We start from the raw sequence: 17649 nt of genomic DNA, 5'->3' as shown, positions 1-17649 counted from the left end.
AAAAGTCATCTGAAGTCTTACCGGCGTGTCATCATCTGCACTGAGGCCAACACATTCGCCTTCCATCAAGTATTTTCCCCAGTCAAATGGCTCCTCTTCTTCTACAGGGAATCCACACAACAATTCAGGAAACTAAACCTTTCACTCTCATCTTAGTTTACATTCTCCAGTACATATTTAATTTTACATTTACATTGAAACAACATTGACAATTATATTTGTGTACCGTATATAATTGAGTATAAGCCAAGTTTTTCAGCACGATTATACTCGAGTTAACTCTCCGCCTGTCAATCCCTTCTCAGTGGTCTTTAACCTGCGGACCTCCAGATGTTGCAAAACTACAACTTCCAACATGCCCGAAAAAGCCATCGGCTGTCCGGGCATGCTGGGAGTTGTAGTTTTGAAACATCTGGAGGTCCGCAGGTTGAAGACCACTGCCGGGCCTTCGTCATCATCCAGACCCCCACCCCCCCCTTTAGTTTTCTACTCACCTCCCCTCGGTGGGAAGGAAGGATGAGCTGGTCCGGGCCATCTATGCTGCAGGGACCGTCTGGTGGGGAGGGTTAGTCATTCCGGGCTGTCCATTTTCACCAGGAGGCCCTCTTCTCCGCTCCGGGCCGACCCGGACTAGTGACGTTGCCTTGACGACGACGCACAGGGACGTCCCTGCGCATGAACGTCCCTGTGCGTCGTCGTCAAGGCAACGTCACTAGTCCGGGGCCGGCCCGGAGCGAAGCGGAGAAGAGAGCCTCCCGGTGAAGATGGACAGCCCGGAACGACTAACCCTCCCCACCGGACAGTCCCTGCAGCATAGATGGCATGGACCAGCTCACCCTTCCTTCCCACCGAGGGGAGGGGAGTAGAAAACTAAAGGGGGTTCTGGATGATGACGAAGGCCCGGCAGTGGTTTTCAACCTGTGGACCTCCAGATGTTGCCAAACTACAACTTCCAGCATACCCGGACAGCCGATGGCTGTCCGGGCATGCTGGGAGTTGTAGTTTTGCAACATCTGAAGGTCCGCAGGTTGAAAACCACTGATTGAAGGGATTGACAGCCGTTGATGATGAAAGGGGGGGGGGGGTTCTGGATGATGACAGGGTGATGATGACGGGGGTGTTAATGACGGGGGTCTGGATGATGACATGGGAGGGGGGGGGGGATGATGCATTTCCCACCCTAGGCTTATAGTCGAGTCAATAACTTTTCCTGGGTTTTTGGGGTGAAATTAGGGGCCTCGGCTTACATAGTTACATAGTTAGTACGGTTGAAAAAAGACATACGTCCATCAAGTTCAACCAGGGACGTATATTCGGGTAGGCTTATACTCGAGTATATACGGTATATGTGTAAATTACACAGACTAAAATGTGATGTCTTACATTTACCATACCTATATCCCAAAATACAAAAACTCTGCAATATACTTTATACTTTTAACATTACACAGAAGCAAATAAATAACATCACTAATATATTTATTAGCCTGCAGGAGGACGGGGTACAACTGCAGCATAAGCAGATTACAAAGTTACATCTTTGTTGCTTATTTAGGGGTTTGTTAAACCAAAGAAGTTTTTTGTTCTTTTATTTCATCTACCTGTTTGTTTTTTTCTCGGCTTTTCAATGAAGTCATTTTTGGAAGGTGAATCAGACAAACAGAGTAGAAGAGAAAGTATGGCATAATGGGCATCTGTCTGAAAGGAAAGAGAACAGTCAAAATTTACAAATAATACAATGTTATAGTCAGATATACAAGTGCTTCATACAAAGATGCTGATGACATCGAGACAAATAGACCTCAGGGATACACGGGGAACAGAGGAAAAACAAAGTCCAAAGCTAAACTATCGGGTTTAAAGGGGTTATCCAGGAAAAAAAATGTATATATACATACATATATATATATATATATATAGATACACATATACATACATATATATATACATATACATACATATATATATATACATACATATATATACATACATATATATATATATATATATACATACATATATATATACATACATATATATATACATACATATATATATACATACATATATATATACATACATATATATATATATATATATACATACATATATATATACATACATATATACATATATACATACATATATACATACATATATATATACATACATATATACATACATATATATATACATACATATATATCTCAACTGGCTCCAGAAAGTTAAATAGATTTGTAAATTACTTCTATTAAAAAATCTTAATCCTTTCAGTACTTATGAGCTTCTGAATTTAAGGTTGTTCTTTTCTGTCTAAGTCCTCTCTGATGACACGTGTCTCGGGAACTGCCCAATTTAGAAGAGGTTTGCTATGGGGATTTGCTTCTAAACTGGGAGGTTCCCGAGACACGTGTCATCAGAGAGCACTTAGACAGAAAAGAGCAACCTTAACTTCAGAAGCTCATAAGTACTGAAGGGATTAAGATTTTTTAATAGAAGTAATTTACAAATCTGTTTAACTTTCTGGAGCCAGTTGATATATATATATATATAAAAAAAATTTTTTTCCTGGATAACCCCTTTAACTAGCCAGGCAACAAGACTGTTTTCGTCCAATGCTGGATATGTAGGAATATTGGATCAGAACTTGCCAATTGAATACCATTTTAGGATGTCCGCATGTTGTATATGTGCTGCTAATTTATTTGCGCCCTTTTTCTTACAGCAAAGTAGAAGAAATTTTAAAAATCTGATCCACATACTACATAAAAAAATCTGCAAATTGACCTCATAGATAACAATGGGCTGCGTGAAATCAGCAGAAATTTATGTACAATTAGGTGCAGATTTCTGCTGCAGCCATCACTATATGGGATAGAATGTCAAATTTTTCTCTTTTCTTAAAGGGGTACTCTGTTCTGAACGCTAGAGCCGGCGCAGGGAGCTTGTGGCGTCATAGCCCTGCCCCCTCAATGCAAGTCTATGGGAAGGGGCGTAACAGCCGGGAGCTTGTGATGTCATAGCCCCCTCCCCTCAATGCAAGTCTATGGGAGGGGGAGTGACAGATGGGAGCTCGTGACATCATAGCCACGCCCCCTCATGCCATCACGCCCCGCCCCCTCAATGCAAGTTTATGGGAGGGGGTGTAACAGCCGGGAGCTTGTGATGTCATAGTCCCCTCCCCTCAATGCAAGTCTATGGGAGGGGGCGTGACAGCTGCACACCCCCTCCCATAGACTTGCATTCAGGGGGCAGGGCGTGATGTAATGAGGGGGTGGGACTATGACGTCACTAGCTCCCGGTGCCAGCTCCAGCGTTGAGCAGCTGAGTACCCCTTTAAAGACATCTGCCAGAGGAATCAGAGAACATAATAGGTAATAATACTTACTTTTGTCCCCGCTGTGTTTGAAAGTGGAAGATTCAAAAACTCCTCTGTAAGGTGCTTCCAGCTCTCAGCTTTTCCCAGGTCTGAATGGATCACAAACTTTTCATATATGCTGCAAATAAAGCTCAATTTTACAAATGTTGTGCCTCCATACAAAGCATTTGTGTGCATTAAAGTGAATGATAATAAGTTACCCATCTATAGTCCTGTGTACTTTGTGACTGCTTACATCAAGATAGCGATGGAATCTACAAAGAAATTAGAGATACAGATAAGATAGACCAATCTTATAGACCTTAAATAAACACAAACTAATAAGGCAGTGTTGTCCATCCAGTGTGCCCCCAGCTGTTGCACAACTACTTCTTTAGCTGCCTATGGCTGTCCTGGCATGCTGGGAGTTGTAGCTTTGCAATGGCTGCAGGCACACTGGTTAGAAAACTCTGTAATGGAGCTTAATATACAAAGAAAGCTGAGAGCAGTAAAAGCCAATAAGACATCTGCCTTTCCAGCGAACTATGAGAAAAGCCAAGGATAAGACACAGTCTTTATGCTTCTCAAAGACAAGTTACTGCAACAGGTATATGTAACTTATCTTTCTGAGGACAAAAAGATTGAGCAATTATAATCCGTCGTGCCTGATCTTTTTCTTCTCAAGTTCATTTTTTTTTTTAAAGAAGAGTCAGTAAGAAACTATCCCAGGGATGTAGAATTCCTATCGCATCGGACATGCAGTTCCGGGCACCGGGCAGGTGAATTTTTCCAGCCCTTAGCCCGGCTTCAGGCAAGCAGGGACAGACCTGACGCAGCGGCAGTGCTCAGCAGTCCGACTCGTGCCCGCTCCATACTCTGCAGATCCCGGCTGTTCTCAGTAGCTGGGGGCCGCCGCTAATAGCCAGCATGCACTGATCACTGTCAGCTTTGACAGCGGTGTCTAAATGGACATGTGAATGCTCCCTGGTGGGCTAGTGGGGTGGATCACCCCGCGGCACAATCGCGGCGGGGGTGGGGGGGGGGGGGGTTGGGGGTAGTGTTGATTTACTATAGAGGCAGCCGGAGGGCTTACTACTGTTCCGTGGTGTCTGTGGCTCTGTCATTGATAGAGCCTGCCTGGACTAGGCTCTATGAATGGATCACAGAGCTCACAGATCAATGGAGTTCAATAGAACTCCTTTGATCTGTATGAGGAATCTAATGATTCCTTCTTAAAGTATTAAAATAACATTATGTATCCCATACGGTAAATTACGTAAATGTAAAAGATAAATATACCAAACCACAGAATTGCAATTTTTATAATATGCCAGACAAAAAAGTTAAAAAGCAATTTAAAAAAAGTCAGATCAATACCAAAATGGTACCAATACAAAAAAAAAAAGATTATGGCGCAAAAAATGAGCCCTCATACAGCCTGGTATGCAAAAAAAAGATTTTTAAAAGCTACAGGGGTCAAAAAATGGCAATTAAAAAATTCGAAAAAGTGCAGATTTTTTTTTTTTTATTAGTAAAACATGACGAAAACTATACTAATCTGGTATTGCTGTAATCAGGCGGCCTAAACTATCAAAATAATATGTTAGCTCCACCACAAGGTAAATAGCGTAGGAAAGAAAACCACCAAATCTGCAAGATTATCTTTTACTATTTCACTTCACCAATTATATATATGTTTTTGTTTCGGAGAATGTTATTGAAAAATTAAAAGGTATCATTATAGTAAGTAGTTATGGCTATTATAGGGCTAGGAGGGGAAAAAAAATAATAAAAGAGAGAGACAAGTGGATCGTCATGAGGGAGTAATTTTTTTAATTCAATTTCCACACCCCTGTATCCACATTAGATGATCTGCTGATTCCACTGAAGACAGAGAGCTTGGCCAACACATTTCTAACATGTATGGGGGCCCTTTAAACTGGTGCCAAGGATTTAATTACTCAAGCCATGATGGATATGGAGAGTTTAAAAGGGTACAATTTTTTTTTTAAATCAACTGGTGCCAGAAAGTTATACAGATTTGTAAATCTTTATCCTTCTAGTACTTATCAGCTGCTGTATGCAACAGAGGAAGTTCTTTCCTTTGAGAATTTCTGGACAGTTCCTGACACAGACAGAGGTGTCAGCAGAGAGCACTGTGGCCAGACAGAAAAGAAAAAAGAAAATCTCTTCCTCTGTAATAAGCAGCAGCTAATAAGTACTGGAAGGATTAACATTTTTAAATAGAAGTCATTTACAAATATGTTTAACTTTCTGGCACCAGTTGATTTGAAAAAATTTTTGTTTTCCACCGGAGTACCCCTTTAATGCCTAACACAGTGTTTTCCAATCTGTGGCACTGCAGCTGTTGAAAGAATAAAATACCCATCATGCCCAGACAGCCAGAAGTGTATTGTTGTACCACCTGGAGAGAGACAGGTTGGAGAACAGTGATGTAACAGATTCTGAAGGGTCTAGTTGATTTAAAGGAAAACTGTCAGCTTGCTCTCCCTGCAGTAATCATCGGTACTGGCTGGTAGTGCGGGGGTCGCTGATCAGTTTGATGCTTACCGTGCCTGGATAAGCCGCACCGTTCGGCCGAAATCTTCCATTTTCTGTATATGCTAATTAGGTGATAACTGGCACAGGCGGCGCAACTGGCACTCTGACGTCAGCACCGCTCATCCGCAGCGCCACCCAGCTCATCAATATTCCTCCCCTCCCTCTTCTCCCTCCTCTGTAATGAAGAGGGAGAGGCGGAGGGATGGGAGGAATACTGATGAGCTGGGCAGCGCTGCGGACGAACGGCACTGACATCAGAGTGCCAGTTACGTCGCCTGTGCCAGTTATCACCTAATTAGCATATAAAGAAAGTTAAAGATTTGGTCCGAACGGCGTGGCGGATTCGGGCACGGAAGGCCTCAAACTGATCGGCATCCCCCGCACTACCAGCCAGTACTACTGATTACTGCAGGGAGAGCAAGCTGACAGTTTTCCTTTAAAGGGGTACTCTGGGAAACACAACTTTTCCCCTATAAGAGTAATCACCAAGCGGCGGTCGATATGGCCCCTCCATATATCTCTATAGGAGAGCCATTCAGCTATCTTTGGCTCTCCTATACAGATATATGGAAGGGTATGTCGGCCGCAGATGCGTGTGGGGGTTTTAATGCTCTTGGGGAAAGCCGGGGCCCCGTACAGATGATTGCCTGGGGGATGGTCCCAGCAGTCGGACCCCTCTGCAATCTAAAATTTATCCCCTATGCTTTAGATGGGGGATATGTTTTTCAACATGATACTTCTCCTTTAACCCCTTAAGGACCCAGCCAATTTTCACTGTAGGACCCGGCCATTTTTTGCACATCTGACCACTGTCACTTTAAACATTAATAACTCTGGGATGCTTTTACCTTTCATTCTGATTGTTTTTTCGTGACATATTCTACTTTATGTTAGTGGTAAAAAAAAATTCGATACTTCTTAGTAAAAAATTTCAAAATTTGATGACAAAATTGAAAATTTAGCATTTGCTTATAAGGAAAACGAATATTCGAAATAAATTATATATTGATTCACATATACAATATATCTACTTTATGTCTCCATCATAAAGTTGACATGTTTTTACTTTTGGAAGACACCAGAGGGCTTCAAAGTTCAGCAGCAATTTTCCAATTTTTCACAAAATTTTCTAAATCAAAATTTTTCAGGGACCAGTTCTGTTTTGAAGTGGATTTGAAGGGCCTTCTTATTAGAAATACCCCATAAATGACCCCATTATAAAAACTGCACCCCTCAAAGTATTCAAAATGACATTCACAAGATTTGTTAACCCTTTGGGTGTTTCACAAGAATAGCAGCAAATTGAAGGAGAAAATTTAAATATTCATTTTTTACACTGGCATGTTCTTGTAGACCCAGTTATTGAATGTTTACAAGGGGTAAAAGGAGAAAAATCTTCCTAAAATGTGTAACCCAATTTCTCTTGAGTAAGAAAATACCTCATATGTGTATGTCAAGTGTTCGGCGGGCGCAGTAGAGGGCTCAGAAGGGAAGGAGCGACAATGGGATTTTGGAGAGTGAGTTTTTCTGAAATGGTTTTTGGAATGTCACATTTAGGAAGCCCCAATGGTGCCAGAACAGCAAAAAAAAAAAAAATAAAAAAAAATAAAAAAAAAATAAAAACACATGGCATACTATTTTGGAAACTACACCCCTCAAGGCACGTAACAAGAGGTACAGTTAGCCTTAACACCCCACAGGTGTTTGATGACTTTTAGTTAAAGTTAAATGTGTAAATGATTTTAGGACAAATAATATAATAGGATAATAGGACAAAATGCCCCCCAAAATTTGTAACCCCATCTCTTCTGAGTATGGAAATACCCCATGGGTGGACGTCAAGTGCTCTGCTGGCGCACTACAATGCCCAGAAGAGAAGATGTCACATTTGGCTTTTGAAAAGCAAATTTTGCTGAAATGGTTTTTGGGGGGCATATCACATTTAGGAAGCCACTATGGTGCAGAACAGCAAGAAAAACCCAACATGGCATACTATTTTGGAAACTACACCCCTCAAGGCACATAACAAGGGGTCCACGTAACTGGCGTTTGACAGATCTTTGGAACAGTGGGCTGTGCAAATTAAAAATTAAATTTTTCATTTTCACAGAGCACTGTTCCAAAAATCTGTCAGACACCTGTGGGGAGTAAATGCTCACTGTACCCCTTATTACATTACGTGAGGGGTGTAGTTTCCAAAATGGGGTCACATGTTGGGGGGTGTCCACTGTTCTTGGTACCATGGGGGCTTTGTAAACACACATGGCCTTCTCTTCTGAGCATTGTAGAGTGCCAGCAGAGCACTTTACATCCACATATGGGGTATGTTCTTACTCAGAAGAAATGGGGTTACAAATTTTGGGGGGCTTTTTTCCTATTTTCCCTTGTGAAAATGAAAAATTTAGGGTAACACCAGCATTTTAGTGAAAACATGTTTCCATCCAACTTTGAAGAATTTTCATTAAACACCTGTGGGGTGTTAAGGCTCACTATACCCCTTGTTACGTTCCGTGGGGGGTGTAGTTTCCAAAATGGGGTCACATGTGGGTATTTATTTTTTTGCGTTTGTCAGAACCGCTGTAAAATCAGCCACACCTGTGCAAATCACCAATTTAGGCCTCAAATGTACATGGTGCGCTCTCACTCCTGAACCTTGTTGTGCGCCCGAAGAGCATTTTACGCCCACATATGGGGTATTTCCGTACTCAGGAGAAATTGCGTTACAAATTTTGGGGGTCTTTTTTTTCCTTTTAATGCTTGTGAAAATGAAAAGTATGGGGCAACACCAGCATGTTAGTGAAAAAAAATTTAAAATTTTACACTAACAAGCTGGTGTAGCCCCCAACTTTTCCTTTTCATAAGGGGTAAAAGGAGAAAAAGCCCCCCAAAATTTGTAGTGCAATTTCTCCCGAGTACGGAAATACCCCATGTGTGGCCCTAAACTGTTTCCTTTAAATACGACAGTGCTCCGAAGTGAGAGAGCTCCATGCGTATTTGAGGACTAAATTACGGATTGCGTAAGGGTGGACATAGGGGTATTATACGCCAGTGATTCCCAAACAGGGTGCCTCCAGCTGTTGCTAAATTCCCAGCCTGCCTGGACAGTCAGTGGCTGTCCCAAAATGCTGGGAGTTGTTGTTTTGCCACAGCTGGAGGCTCCGTTTTGGAAACACTGCCGTACAATACGTTTTTCATTTTTATTGGGGGGGACAGTGTAAGGGGGTGTATATGTAGTGTTTTACTCTTTATTATGTGTTAGTGTAGTGTTTTTAGGGTACATTCGCACTGGCGTGTTACGGTGAGTTTCCCGCTAGGAGTTTCCCGCTAGAAAAGCAGCAGCCCAAACTTGAAGCAGGAAACTTACTGTGAACCTGCTCGTGTGAATGTACCCTGTATGTTCACCTGGGGGGGGGGGGGGGGGGCAAACCTCCAACTTTCTCAAAACTACAACTCCCAGCAAGTACTGACAGACCGTGCATACTGGGAGTTGTACTTTTGCAACAGCTGGAGGCACACTGGTTGAAAAACCTTCAGTTAGGTTCTGTTACCTAACTCAGTATTTACCAATCAGTGTGCCTCCAGCTGTTGCAAAACTACAACTCCCAGCATGTACTGATCGCCGAAGGGCATGCTGGGAGATGTAGTTATGCAACAGCTGGAGGTACACAACTACAACTACATCTGGAGGGCTACAGTTTTAGAGAACACTGCAAAGTGATCTCCAAACTGTGGTCCTCCAGCTGTTGCATAACTACAAATCCCAGCATGCCCAGACAGCAAACAGCTGTTTGGGCATGCTAGGAGTTGTAGTTTTGCAAGATCTGGAGGGCTACAGTTTAGGGACCCCTATATAGTGCTCTCAAACTGTAGCCCTCCAGCTGTTGCAAAACTACATATTCCAGCATGCCCAAACAGCTGTCTGGGCATGCTGGGAGTTGTAGTTTTGCAACATCTGGAGGGCTACAGTTAGAGACCACTGTATAGTGGTCTCAAACTGTACCCTCCAGATGTTGCTAGGCAACTCACCGGCTTCCGTACGATCCAGCCGAACGGCATCGCCGCCCGCCGATCTCCGTCGCCCGCCCGGATCAGTAAGTGGATCTTCGGCGCCGGACCCCTTCGGTTCCTCGTTCTGCCCCGCCTATTGTGGGTGGGCAGGATGGGGGCTGGAAAGTACCAGGGTGTCATGACATACATGTACGTCAAGGGTCCTTAAGGGGTTAATGGGTCCAGCAGACTACAAGGACAGATATGTTACGTATTTTAATATGAGTAGTGTTTCTAATACTTTCAAGATCTCTGTTTGCTTTCAGTGGTCTCCAAACTGTGGACCTGCAGTTATTGTAAAACTACAACTGCCAGCATGGCCGGACAACCAACAGCCGTCCGGCCATGCTGAGAGTTGTAGTTTTGAAACCGCTGAACAGTTTGGAGACCACTGACAGCAAACAGAGATCTTGAAAGTATTATTATTCATATTAAAATACATAACAGATCTGTCTGCAATAACTACACATTATTTACATAAATATTGACAACAAAGTAGATTTTTATAGCAAAATTCTCTGTTGCCAATAACAGCCAATCAGAGCTCAGCTTCTCAATGAGAAAGGAATGGTCGCTATGGGCAACAAAGAGAATTTTCCTGTATGACAGTCCCAATGTCACTTCAATAGTGACGTTCTTGCTGGGACCTGTAGTGCTACAGCCCCATGTGCTGCATATCCTGTAGGAGACCTGACCTGAAGTTGGACCAGGCGTACTGCAGCGCCATCTGGTAGTTAGTGTCGCCCCCATCTTGAAGGCCGCTCAGGCGGGACACCAGCTTCCTCACATCCTTCTCCTGTCCTTTTTCAAACCGGGTCCAATGCGCCATATCCCACACATTAGCGGGCAGCCCAGCAACCGTCACCCGAGCCCGGATTGGACAGCGCTCCGCCAATCACCGTTCTCTCTTCAGGTAGCAGCCAATAATCACCAGAGAACGGCACGCATACGTAAGGGGCGGAGCGATCGGAAGCTCACTCGTTTGATTGGTTCAAAATACGCTCAATTACTGGGATCCAGACGAAGCGACGTTGTCGCCACCTGCTGAGGAGAAAGTGAATAACTATAAGTAAGATTCTGAATAAACGAAGTCCTAACGTCTTGTATAGTACAAGTGCACACAGCTTTGTATACAGTGTATTTTATATAGTTCTGCAGGAGATTTCAGGCATACATGTAGCCTAGTAACACCTAGCAAGGACAAGTACACCTACAGCACATAGCTACTACAGTCATGCTCGGAGTATTTCCCTAGAAGCAGTCACACATACCTGGAGACAGAATAGGTGTGCATAGGGCTGCGTTTCTCAACCACTGTGCCTCCAGCTGTTTCAAAACTACAACTCCCAGAATTCCCGAACAGATAAATGCTGTCTGGCCATGCTGGAAGTTGTAGTATTGAAACAGCTAGAGGCACAGTGGTTGGAAAACACTGGCACAGGGGATATGTGTAAAAGGGTACTCTGATGGAAATATTTTTTCTTTTTTTTTTAAATCAACTGGTGCCAGAAAGTTAAACAGATTTTAAATTACTTCTATAATTTTTTTTTTAATCCTTCCACTACTTATTAGCTGCTGTATACTACAGAGAAAGTTGTGTTTTTCTTTTCTGTCTGACCACAGTGCTCTCTGCTTACACCTCTGTCCATGTCAGGAACTCTCCGGAGCAGGAGAAAAGTCTCATAGCAAACCTATCCTGCTCTGGACAGTTCCTGACATGGACCGAGGTGTCAGCAGAGAGCAGTGTGGTCAGACAAAATAACTATACAACTTCCTCTGTAGTATACAGCAGCTGATAAGTACTAGAATAAGATTTTTTAATAGAAGTAATTTACAAATCTGTTTCTTGCACCAGTTGATTTAACCTCTTAACGCCGCAGGACGTATATTTACGTCCTGCGCCGGCTCCCGATATGTGAGCACGCTTCATACCCGACAGGCCCCGGTTGCTATCAGCAACCAGGACCCGCGACTAATACCGGACATTGCCGATTGGGGCGATGTCAGGTATTAACCCTTTAGACGCCGCGATCAAAGTTGATCGTGGCATCTAAAATGGGAGAAAACTATTGCAGGTTAGCTCAGTGGGCTGTATGGGACAACCGCGGTGAAATCGCCGCCTTCTGAACACTTGAGAGGACAGCGGGAGGCTTCTTACCTTGCTTCCCCCTGTCCGATCATCGCTATGCTGCTCCGTGCCTGATATCCAGGCTGGAGCAGCAGAGCACCGATAACACTGATCAATGCTGTGCTATGTCATCACACTGATCAGTGTCTGCAATCAAGGTATGATAGAAGGCGTGTTGAAAAACACGGTGGGTGAGGAAGGATTAAAGCGCTGTCCTGGATCCAAGGTAAGAGAGACTTTTTTATTTATTTCTTTTAATGTTAAACATGTAACACGTTTCAAGCTGCCCCCTTCATCAGACATGTATATGCAGTGAGGATAAGTCAGTTTAAAGGGGTATTCCAGGCAAAAACTTTTTTTTATACATCAACTGGCTCCGGAAAGTTAAACAGATTTGTAAATTACTACTATTAAAAAATCTTAATCCTTCCAATAGTTATTAGCTTCTGAAGTTTTCTGTCTAACTGCTCATTGATGATGTCACGTCCCGGGAGCTGTGTATGATGGGAGAATATCCCCATAGGAACTGCACAGCTCCCGGGACGTGAGTCATCAGAGAACATTTAGACAGAAAACAACAACTCAACTTCAGAAGCTAATAACTATTGGAAGGATTAAGATTTTTTAATAGAAGTAATTTACAAATCTGTTTAACTTTCCGGAGCCAGTTGATATATAAAAAAAAAGTTTTGGCCTGGAGTACCCCTTTAAATACTTGAATACATCACAGGAAATGACATCACTTACAGAGACACCTGGTGCAGTTTAAAAATTGCATAATACACATTAGAAAACCAAATACTGAGGCTGTGTATAAAGTATAGAAGACACAAATAAAATAAACAATATATGAAATATAAAATGTAAATATGAAATACAAACAATTGGGACACTAACATATTAAATGCGTAGATGTGAACAGTTTTTTAGGTTTTAATAGTTGTCATTATCCTAAGTGGCTCCAAAATATCCCCTATGAGAATACCGTAGGATTAGGAAAAATTGCAGTTCCACGCAAGATTTCCGGGACCAATCTAAAATTCTTTTTAAACGTTTTCGGGAGAAAAAATATCCAAAACAATTGTTAAAAAATGCTTTTTTAAAAGCTGGTTCCTTACAACAAACCGATTTAATCAAAGAATATTGATTAAATATTTTTTTCAGTTTATATTTGATATTTCATATATTTTTTATTTTATTTGTGTCTTCTATACTTTATGTGGGTGTGCATTATATTGTGTATTTCTTTCTCTTTTTTGGTGCAGTAATTGTTATTTGGTACGCTTAATAGCACCCCTTTCTATATGATGCTGAGCCCGCCTGTCTTTTATATACATTCTATACTTTATGCACAGCCTCAGTATTTGGTTTTTCTTATGTGTATTATACAATTTTTAAATTGCATCAGGTGTTTCTGTAAGTGATATCATTTCCTGTGATGTATTCAAGTATTTAAACTGACTTATCCTCACTGCATATACATGTCTGATGAAGGGGGCAGCTCACCCTTGAAACGCGTTACATGTTTAACTTTAAAAGAAATAAAAAGTCTTTCTCTTACCTTCGATCCGGCACAGCGCTTTAATCCTTCCTCACCCACCGTGTTTTTCAACACGCCTTCTATCTTGCAACTACATGCTCATTGATGTGAGCAGAGGAAGCCAGCAGCAGCCCACGAAGGAACCATCCTCTACTGCACACCCAGCCAGGATCTGCATTCACGAAGCTATTCGAGCGTTGTGCCTCCAGCTTGCACAACATGATCTTGTGAGTAGGCATTTGTCTAATTACCTTTTATCAAGTGCCTGTATATACTTTCACATTGGAGCGCTCTCTCATCCTTTTTTAGCTCACAATCAAGTTATGGCATGTTGTAGTCCCCTATGGTGGCTATAACATTGCAAAACAATGTGCCAAAAAAATAGTTAATGTGATTTAACCCATTCCCTAATAAAAGTTTGAATCACCCCCCCCCCCCCCCCCTTTTCCCATTTAACCTGTTCAGGACACAGGGCGTATGGATACGCCTGTGGGAATTCCGGTACCCGCCGCTAGCCGATTGGGGACCGGATCGGGATGCCTGCTGAAATCATTCAGCAGGCATCCCGGCACATCGCCCAGGGGGGACCCGTTCCCCCCCCCATGTCGGCGATCGGAGAAAATCGCATGTCAATTCAGACATGCGGTTTTCTCCAATTCCGGGCTGATCGGGTCTCTGATGACCCGATCACCTGGAAAATAGGGCTGGTTGGAGTTGTCAGCGACAGCCCCGATCAGCCTAAGGGATAGGAGTGAGGTTGCAGAGCTGCGATCTCCTCCTATCCCCTGCCATTAGCAGAATGGAGTTCTGACCAATGGCGGCGCAGGACAGGGGGTTGCCATGGCAACCCCCTGTTCTGCCCGCCCCTGGATGTCGAGGGGATCGTGGGAAGAAGATGGAGGCCGTACCTGCAGGAAAAGATGCCTGGGGACCCGAATCTTCGCTGGAGACTGCTGGATCCTGGCTCAGGTAGGGAATCATCGGTGGGGGTGGGGGGGGGGGGGATTGGAAGGTCTCACGCAAAAACAAAGGCCCCTACATCTCTAGTGAGGATTGGCCACCCAAATCTTCTCTGAAACAATCTCTTTGTGCCCAATATTCCATGGTGACCTGCCAATGGGGAATTGTGACCTTCCTCTATTATGCAGAAGAGGAACTGACTGGACACAAAGATCTTGTCAAGGGGAGCTTCAGGAGGTACTAAACCTTGATTAGCCTTGATCCCTTAGGGAGTATAGTCTCTGGCTCAGAGTCAGGAAGTTGGCAAGCACTAAAACTTCTGGACAATGCGTCAGCGTTGAAACTTTTGGAACCTGGACGATATGTTATCACAAAGTTAAATCTAGTAATAAATAAGGGCCAGTGAGCCTGGCGAGGATTAAGACATTTGGCTGATTTTAGGAAGGTCGGGTTCTTATGGTCGGTAATGACTGTAACCAGTAGAGATGCCCATTTGATAGCAACGCTCTATCCCCAATATCATTACATTCTGCACTAGAAAATTTGAGAGAAAATGCACACTTTGTAGGTGGGTATGTGAAGTGGTTCCCTGAGACAAAAGCGCCCAAACACCAGCTTCTGAAGCATTCACCTCTGCCATGAAAGGCTTGGTTTGATCTGTCTGTACCAAAACCAGAGAAGTAATAAAGCTTCTTTTGAGATGTTCAAAAACTGTCCAAAAGTGGAATCAGATGACTGGAAACAAAGTCTTCTATGTTTCCCAAATTTTCTTCTTTCCAAAGGGGACGTTTTACCAACTTACATAGGCTTCTCACTAAGATCAGGAGAAGAGGAGGAGGTAGAAGACAGAGAGGAAGAAAAGCAAACCCTATTTGTGCTTTTTACTCACCTTAAATTCTCCTTTGTTTAGTCCAAAGCAGCAGCACAATACAATTGTCATAAAGCAGGCCTTAAAGGGGTACTCAGCTGATCAGCGTTTGGAACAAACTGTTCTGAACGCTGGAGCCGACGCCAGGAGCTCATGACATCATGGACCCGCCCCCTCATGATGTCACGCCCCGCCCCACAATGCAAGTCTATGGGAGGGGCCTGACGGCCGTGACGGGTTATGACGTCACAAGCTCCCAGCTCCAGTGTTCAGAACAGTTTGTTCCAAACACTGAGCAGCGGAGTACCCCTTTAAGAATTGATTATTGTTGTCTCTAGAAGTACACAGTGCGGCTATGGAGAGATAGGTGTAGGTATAGGATGTGCAATTCAATTGTTAATTGATACCATAAGTCCTATCCTTGCAGAAAGATCCCCATTTGTGCTGTTGCTTTAAACTAAAGGAATGAGAATTTATGATGAGTAAAAAAAAAAAAAAAATTATACTTTTCAGTCTGTGTCTGACTCCAACTGATCAATTGAACAAGCAGGGAGAGAAAAGCAGTCACATGACACAGAGCCAAGAGAGAACGTGCTAAGCACGCACGCTTCTTCTAACTGGTTCTAATGATCAGCCAAAATCTAAACACTCTGACCAATAAAAACTTTTGACCCTGCCCAATAAAAAATTACTAGGACGTTTCAAATTTTTTTTATAATGACAGTGCCCATTTAATAAAAAAAAAAGAAGAAAAGCAAAGAAAAAATAAATTACACTGGATAAACTTTAAAGTCCCATGGTCTAACTACAGTACAAATTGGATAACAAAAGAAGAAATTCAATTTTAGAATTGCTTTTCAACCATTGCAAATGTAACATCAGCTACTGGGTTTCTCCACAGATGCTAGCTTTAGCACCACATACATTCACACACTAAGGCAAAACCGTGAAACTTGTCACTGCATACAATTGTTTCTCTGTATTTAAATTGTCTTTTTAATGCTAACTATAACAGATAACAGTAGGTTACAGCATTTTTGCATATTAAGTAGGGGGAAACAAATACAGCACAAGTATAAAAATGCTAATTAGTCTGCAGTTAAAGGGGTTATCCAACATAGGATGTAAGTCCACCATAACGTTGCTGCTTTCTTTTTGTAAAATTCCTATTTTCTGTTGGTGTCCCCTCCCTCCAACTACAAGTTCCAGGATTCCTTGTTTATATGTGTGAGGTCATTTTTCTTCCTCCCACACATCATCAGCCCACCCATTTCAGCACAGTTGAGCTCCCTTCCATGTGTGCTGTGCTCAAACTATTTTTCTGCATATTGAAGCACTGCCAGGCTCCCTTTTAACACCTGACTAGTGATGTAAGGTCTTGGGCCACTCTGCAACGTGGGAAAAGCCCAAGACAACACTCCTTTAATATGTTGCTAAAAATGAATATTGGGGAAAAGACCACATAAGAATTGTGAGACCAGCCATCAAACACTGGTAGAGACACTAGAGCATGAACTACACTAACTTTACAGCCCTTGTAACTCCTGGAAAAATCGTGGAATATCCCTTTATGGTCCATTTACATGTACAATATCCTGCGCAGATTTGATGTGCAGGATTTCAAGCTGTATTCAGTCATTTAATTTACATTTGAATTCTGCAGCATAAAATCCTGTGCATCAAATCTGCGCAGAATGCTGTACGTGTGAATAGACCATTAAGGTGGCACAGACAGCATATAGAAAAATGCAGTTTTCGTGGCAGTTTCTTGTTCAGTTTTTGAGCCAAAGCCAGATATTGATTTAAAAGGAAAGAGGAATATTAAGGAAGGACTTATAGTTCTCCCCCTGCTGAATCCACTTTTAGCTTTAAAAAAAATAAAAAAAAATAAATACTGCATCAAACATGCTGTGTGTGACACTAGCACAAAAGGGGAAAAAGGACTAAGGGGGTTTCACATTTTGTACATGTTGCTGTTTTGGTAGTTTATTTGTCAGGAAGAAGTATAAGTCCTTCCTTATGAAGTGACCTAGTTTGGAAAGCTCACATTTAGTAATTATTGTTTTCAATTAGCCATTAAAATGTATCAACTACTGAGAACTTTTATTTGTTATCACTGGTGAAATACTGGTCATATATGTGATAAGAGGAGAAAGGTACATGAATATTTCAATTGGCACTATCCA

The 17649-nt window shown here is 42.5% G+C and overlaps 1 protein-coding gene across 3 annotated transcripts in view; it reads right to left on the bottom strand.

The window, feature by feature from the left end:
- TUBGCP5 (tubulin gamma complex associated protein 5) overlaps nt 1–10980 on the bottom strand; it is a 68144-nt gene extending 57164 nt beyond the window's left edge. The window contains exons 1-5 of one of the 3 annotated variants that reach the window (XR_008888585.1): nt 10663–10979; nt 3580–3633; nt 3389–3497; nt 1602–1698; nt 22–101 (exon numbers count right to left, since the gene is read on the bottom strand). Coding sequence is in view for 2 of the 3 variants with exons in the window: in XM_056555869.1 (XP_056411844.1) it covers nt 22–101; nt 1602–1698; nt 3389–3497; nt 3580–3633; nt 10663–10796 (474 nt within the window). In the remaining variant the exon portion in view is untranslated. Of the gene's footprint in view, nt 1–21; nt 102–1601; nt 1699–3388; nt 3498–3579; nt 3634–10662 lie in introns of all 3 variants that reach the window. The other 2 variants (XM_056555870.1, XM_056555869.1) reach the window with 2 other exon arrangements.
- Between the last annotated feature and the right edge of the window lie 6669 nt (nt 10981–17649).

Source organism: Hyla sarda, chromosome 2, assembly GCF_029499605.1.
Source record: "Hyla sarda isolate aHylSar1 chromosome 2, aHylSar1.hap1, whole genome shotgun sequence".
Classification (NCBI taxonomy): domain Eukaryota; kingdom Metazoa; phylum Chordata; class Amphibia; order Anura; family Hylidae; genus Hyla; species Hyla sarda.
Note: the sequence above shows the minus strand (reverse complement) of the source record. Positions and strands in the feature narration are given on the sequence as shown.